The 7,194-nt window shown below is 31.3% G+C and overlaps 1 protein-coding gene across 1 annotated transcript; it reads left to right on the forward strand.

The window, feature by feature from the left end:
* The first annotated feature begins 2,843 nt into the window (after positions 1-2,843).
* LOC114409613 (protein IQ-DOMAIN 14-like) lies at positions 2,844-6,078 on the forward strand. Its single transcript, XM_028373118.1, has 5 exons — positions 2,844-3,732; positions 3,810-4,169; positions 4,529-4,747; positions 4,919-5,050; positions 5,355-6,078. The coding sequence occupies exons 1-5, from the start codon at positions 3,685-3,687 to the stop codon at positions 5,946-5,948; spliced, it is 1,353 nt and encodes a 450-aa protein (XP_028228919.1). The 5' UTR covers positions 2,844-3,684; the 3' UTR covers positions 5,949-6,078.
* The last annotated feature ends 1,116 nt before the right edge of the window (positions 6,079-7,194 follow it).

Genomic DNA, 7,194 nt, shown 5'->3' on the forward strand with positions numbered 1-7,194 from the left:
ATTTTTAAAAAAATATATCTAATTACATTTTAATATTCCTAGAAATAGTTTTTAAAATTTAAAGTAATTTAAATAAAAAAGAAAGTTATAGGTGTACTAGACACAATTTTCACATTCCCATTAGAATATTACTTTTCCACCCTTCATAAGGGAATATAATATAAGAAATGATGCTAAAAAAAAGAAAATTATAACATTATCTGGAATCAATAGTGCTTAGAAATACTTTTTAAAATTATAACATTATCTGGAATCAATAGTGCTTAGAAAATTATAACATGAAAATATAGCAGGAAATCGAATCATGGATATGCATTATACTAGAGACAACTTTACCTAGTCATAATTATTGATCGGTGGTTTAACCTAATAGTTATGTCTCTTGAGGATAATTCAATTGAATAGACTGAAAATAGTTACAATAAAAAATACTCCCAATTTTGCTTTCAGATTGCTTCCCCTTAAACGTTCATTGCATCATTCACAGTAGGCCCTAATTGACAAAGCTAACCAAACCTTGCTTGAGTAGCTATTTGTTACTAGACAAACATCTTTATGATTCAAAGGATTCAACCCTCGGAAGTCATTTTAAAGTAAACACAGCGTGACAAAGTCAGTGCTGTTGGTTTTCAAATAGCCGACCAGAGCCTCACTTCACTCTTTATTAAAAGATGAGATATGAGAGAATGTATTATGACACTTCCAGTCTTTGGGTCCTTTTACAGCTGTCTTTACTCCATATAACCCAAATCTCCTTTGTTTTCTTTCTCACATTCTATGCCCTTTGCATATTAGGTGTCCACACATGTTCAATTATGCATTGTGTCTCAATACCAAAAAAAAAGTTATGCACTGTGTCTCATTTTGCTTGTGTAACATTGTAATATTAATGCATTCAAGTGCAAAAAGTTACTAGATTATATATACAATTGTTGATGTGATAGCTCTACAACCATCTAAATGGTTAGTTACCTTTAGTGGATGATGTGAAAGAGTTAAACGATCCAAACAGGGATTTTTTTTAATTATTACTTAACATCGATTTTAGATTATTATCGGGATAAGTTGTAACATTTATTATAAGTTCTGAGTTGAAAGTCGTAATCAATGTTATAATTTCAATTTTTTTTTAACTGTAAACTTTTTTATGAATTTTTCTTAATTTTACAACTTCTAAGTTGTACGACTTTTTTTATTTAATATTTTATATATTTTTTTAATATTTGTTATTTAACATATTTTCTATATTTTTAAATGATTTTATTTAAAATTTTCATATGTTATTTTATTTAATATATTTTATGTTTAATTTTTTACTATATTACCTATATTTTTTCTATATTATTTTATTTAAAATATTTCTTTATTTAATATTTTCTATATTTTTTACTAATGTTAAAGATTTTTATTTGTTTTTGTAAATTAAAAAAAACTTAAATAAAAAATATATACAAAATATTAAATACAACGATAAAAGTTAAAAAAACATTTATTTATTAAAAAATTATTTACAATTTTTTAAAAAATATATATAAAAATAGAAGTCATAGATAAATTTACAACTTCTAAAAAATTATTTTAAAGTTGTAAAAAAAAGTCCTACGACTTAGAAGTTATAAAATTAAAAAAAAAAACTAAAGTTTTAAAAAAATTACAACTTCAGTTAAAAAAAAAATGATAACATCAATTAACACTTTCAACTCAAAATCACATTTTAGATAATAATTTAAAATCAACTCCCAAATCATAATTAAGAAAAAAAATGCCCCATTTCGATGGTTTAGCCGATATGAGAGCCATTATTAAAAGTGAGCAACAGTACCCTCTTAGTTTCCACTTTAATATATAAAATAAATTTGACTTTTCGTGCAATGCCATATCAAATTAAAGCTGGTTCAAGGAAATGCCATACTCTTGGGTGTGCGTTTTATCCATGTGTAGACCACGCTGAACCCTCCAAAAAATTGACAATCCCGTTATTATGATGAAGGATTTGTTGTTGCTTTTATATATATTTTCTTTTTCTTGATTAAATTATGTTGAATTATTAGATTAATTTTTCATTATTGGATAATATTGATTAAATACTATGTTATTTTTATTATTTTTATATAGACTACATGTAGGTGACAGTTTTTCTCTAAATATTTAATGCATTTGTATACCCATGACTCAAATTCAAGATTATTAGTTATTATTTTAATTATCATAATAAATATTTATTATTTGAAATTGTAATGTTAATAAACTCATAATAATTTGGATTCTCACTTGATTTCTAAATGAGGGTTCTTACTTATCTTTTAAGTCTATTAAACTGTTGCCCAATTAAATAGTATTCTGGTGTTCGATGTTGTAGAAAATCTAGTTGCCAAATAAAAGGAAATTTTCCATTATTTTACTGTTGGCCAATCTAACTGAGATATAAAAGCATCATTTTCTACAATAAAATAACAGAAAATTTCTTTTTATATTTGCCAAACATTATTTTTCACCTGATGAATTCAACCTCTTCCTTTTTTTAAATATAATAAGTAGGATGTTTGATTTTTGACAGGATGTCAAGTGTTTCCTTTATATGAACATTTTTTACATTCTAAATAATTGTTTCGTGTGTTGGAATTCTAAACATATAAAAATCGTGCATCACTATGTTTTGTAAATCTATCACATATACACTTGAGTGGGGGATAGTTGTGTCATTACACTATTTTAGACTCAACTTGCATATGAAGATGTGCCAGTTGGAAAAAATTGGAGGCGGGCCCACGAAGCTGAGAGCAGCTGGCTCATTATTACTTAATCACTGGCTTTCTTAATGAAAGCAAAGTGGGTCTGTTTCTTTCCTGTGGAATGCTTGCTCTTGAAGGCCCACACTTAGAAGTTAGAACAGAGGAAAGCTCATCATGGATGAGAAAGATGAAAACTGGAAAATGGGAAATGATTGTAGCTGCACCCACATAAAAATCATACCCTCTTCACCAAAAGTTGCAAGCTTGTGATTTTTAACTATTGAGGAAAAATAATACACTATATAAAAAATCTTGATATCGGTGCTCATTGTAAAATCTATCCAAAGTTCCACATTCTTCCGTATCCAATACTATAATAAAGAATGTTTTGCTGGTTTCAAAGCTATCCCATCTGATTTTAGTGACCACACAATGCTTTTTTCCCAGGCTCCTAGTTCTCTTAAACGGTGATTCTTGTTCTTTTTAAAGAGTTAATGAGATTTCATAAGATGGGTATGCAAAATACTGGGATGTTGAATCACACTCAATCTGCATCACATTCATCATTTTTTTTAACTATCTTGATTTATGTGCATTGATGTTAAAATTACTCTGAAAGCAAAGTTTTTATTAATGTGCATGTTTTGGTCATTTTAACGACTATTAGTGCCCATAAGAAGCTACTTCTATGACAAACTCTGCAAATTGTTCCTTCTTTTTCGGACTAGGCTAATGTTTAGGTTTCAACAAGTCCATTAGTTAAGTGTCTATTTACAAATCAATTTGTACGTTTCACCCATCTACTTGTTCAAGCTGACCTGGGACAATTAGATAATCAAAAACCAAGATATCTTCTGTATAAGAGAAGATTCTTATGAGCATTGTCTCAGATCACAGAAACTGAAGTTGGTCAATGTGATATTGTGAAATAGCTAAGAAGGGTTGGTTTAGCATGTTTAAGAAGCTTTTTTTATGGGATACACATTCCTCGCAAGAGAAGGTAAATGTTTCTGCCTCTTGGACTAATTCTTTTTAAGAAAATTGAGCTGCTCAAGAGACAAAACTTATTTTTTTCAGGAGAAAAGAAGGGCTTGGATATTTGGGAGAGTTAAGACCAAGAGATTGCCTTCAATTACAGCTCCACCACCACCTTCAAAAGAAACAAGACTAAGTGAAGTTGAGGAAGAACACAGCAAGCATGCTTTAACAGTGGCCATTGCTTCAGCTGCTGCTGCTGAAGCTGCTATTACTGCTGCTCAAGTTGCTGTTGAGGTTGTTAAGCTCCAATCTGCTGCTCATCAACAACTTAAAGAAAAACAAGAACAACTTCAACCTGTTAAAACTAGCCATGATGTTCCTCATTCCACACACCAATGCCAGAGGAAGATTCAAGAATCTTCAGCCATCAAAATTCAAATAGCATTTAGAGGTTACCTAGTGAGTTTGTCCAATCTCTCTCATCATTCAACTTTCATTTTCCACCTTGTTCACTTTTCTTAGCTAGGTGATCACTGATAGGCTCAGTTAAATTTGAGAAACCAAACATAAAAGGATACACAAACTGAAGCACAACCAAATTTCAGAACTATGACTTTGTTATAAAATAAATAAATACTACTTCACTAGAATTCTTCAACCAATTAGTGATTTCCCAAAATCAAGAGTATGGTAACTTCTGAACTGGAACTATATTTTAAGGGAAAAGAAACATAAGTGACGGTAGATGAAAATAAGAAACTGAAGCCACCTTACTGTAGATTCTTGCACACCATTCACTAACTGGTAAGAGTTTACAGGCAAGGAAAGCTTCGAGAGCATTGAAGGGAATAGTTAAGCTTCAAGCTATCATTCGCGGAAGAGCTGTGAGACGCCAAGCTTTGAATACTCTAAAGTGCTTGGAGTCAATAGTAAGTATCCAGTCACAGGTCTTTGCAAGGAAACTCCAAATGGTTGAAGGAAGATGGGATTGTGGTGAACATGAAGAGATGCAAGGTTCAAGAGACAAGATAATAAGGGTAGGGATAAAATGTTACTTTTGATCATTAGTTATGTTCTCACCACATTACAGAAATAAAATTTCACTGCTAATGTCATAATCTACATGTTATAATGGAAGCTTACCTTCTCACTTTTTATCCCTTGCTCGGTTAGAATTTGAAACATGATTTTCATATTTTAATTTTCAGATGGACTCAAACAGTGAGAGAAGGTGGGATGACAGCATTTTGTTGAAGGAAGAGGTAAAAGCCTCTTGCATAAGCAAGAAAGAAGCAGTTCTTAAGAGAGAGAAAGTAAAAGAATACTCATTTAACCACAGAGTAAGCTCTTAAACCAGTTTTTGCTCTTAGTTTGAGAAAATATTTTCTCTTTATATATTATATTTTTATAAGTAATTATAAAAAGGTCACTTTGTTTCATATTTCCCGCAATTTCTTTAAGAAATAGTAAAATTAAGATTGTTATTTTCACTTTTTCTTAAATAAATCCTTCAAATTAGAACTTAAAGAGAAAATGATGTGTTACTTCAATAATTATTTGTGAAAAGAAGAAATGAAAACATAAACATGTCATAAACCAAATAGGCCTGATTGTTCTGATTCTAACTTACAAGATACTTTTCAGAGGTCAGCTGAATCAGAAAGAAATAAAATAAATGGAAGATGGAGATACTGGATGGAGCAGTGGGTAGACACACAACTTTCTAAGGGTAAAGAACTTGAAGATTTAGACTCAGTTTTCAGCTCACATTATTCTAGACCAGGGGAGGAATGTGAAAGGAGTCAACTAAAGCTTAGAAATGTTCATAGACAAAATCAGGTTGAAGCATTCGATTCTCCACCACTTGCTTCAAGGAACTCTTTTCCCCACAGGAGCCAAACTTCAGAGGCAGAAGATCACTCAGTTCCAAGCTCTCCTGCAATTCCTACATACATGGCTGCAACAAAATCAACACAAGCAAAAGCAAGATCAACAAGCTCCCCAAGAGCAAGGATAGGAGGGAGTTTTGACATCAACTCTGATAGCTATTCACTATGCAAGAAAAAGTTGCCTATTGTGACTTCTATTAATGGTGAAGTGTTTAGTAATGGTAGGATGGGCAAACTCAGTAGTAATCAGCAAAGATCTCCTAGCTTAAAGGGCCTTCCAAGTCCTGTAAAATTGAGTCAGACATTGAGGGATCTCAGCATTAATTCAGATTGCTCAGTGCCAATTTGAGATCAACAAAGTTCCTTCAAATGATAGATACTATGCTTCTTGCGTTACTACCATTATTCCTAATCGCCCTTGAAAATTGTTTGTTTGTTGTGTATATGGGAATAAAACTTATATTCTTTTTGGTTGAGAATTGGACTTCAAGGTGACATAAAGTGGTTAATTTCTTCACCAAATAGTTCATGACTTGTGTGTTCTAAACCATATCAGAAGCATCTTATGGTGTTAGTTAAGATTTTAAAAACAGTCCATGACAACAATTTTAGCGGTAACGTCAAGGTTTTTGAGGTCACTCTTAGTGCATCACCTTTGCTTTTGTTCTCAATTTCCCACAATGTCAAGTTATGACTAAAATCGTATTTATGTTTATGATAAGAGAAGACTTAGGATCGTCTTGAAAATAAGTATAAAAAAAAAGGAACTTGATCCTAACCGCAACATGCCAATACAATCAAAGTTATCAAAAGGAGTGTGACCCTAACCGCGACATACTGGTAGAACCAACATTATTAAATTCTTAACCAAGAACAAAAGAAAAATTCTCACAATAGAAAAACTCTTAAATTTCATTAATCTTCAAATTCTGCCTTTAGAGAGTACAAAAGTTTCCTATTTATAGGCTAATCTTGAAATGCTATAATAAATTCCCACAAATATGCATTTACCAAATGCATTGATAATTGCATGTCACTAAGTAAAAATAAATGAAAATAAACATGGAAATAAATTCCCACTAGCTACTAAATGACTTGGAGCATTCTAGAAAAAATTGAGTAAAACTAATAGAAAATGAAAAGTCACCAGAAAATTCAGCCAATCAAATAATACAAAAATTACAAATAAAATGAAAAAAATTGGACTTAGTTATTATCTAATCAGCCTAATACGGATAGTCTATCAAAATTGATCAACTCAGCTCATGGGTGCTTCTTGTCTTGTAAATTGGCCTCAAAGCATCTTCATCGATTTGTAGGAAAGTGATCCACTTAGGTGCAAGCCTTAATTCACATTGGTATTCTTTCTCTTTGATCTTTAGAATCAGACCTTGCATTGCTTGCTTCATCCTCTTAGTCTTGGACCTTATCATAGGACCTCCAATCCCATGTAAAAGATCATTAGACGGGTTAATTGCACCTCTATCATTCTCCCCCTCTTGGAAAGAATTCATCCTCAAATCTTATATGTTACCTACATCAAATAAAGATAGATCAACCACATTAAAGGTAACACTTATGTTATCATATTCTCC

Source organism: Glycine soja, chromosome 4, assembly GCF_004193775.1.
Source record: "Glycine soja cultivar W05 chromosome 4, ASM419377v2, whole genome shotgun sequence".
NCBI lineage: Eukaryota > Viridiplantae > Streptophyta > Magnoliopsida > Fabales > Fabaceae > Glycine > Glycine soja.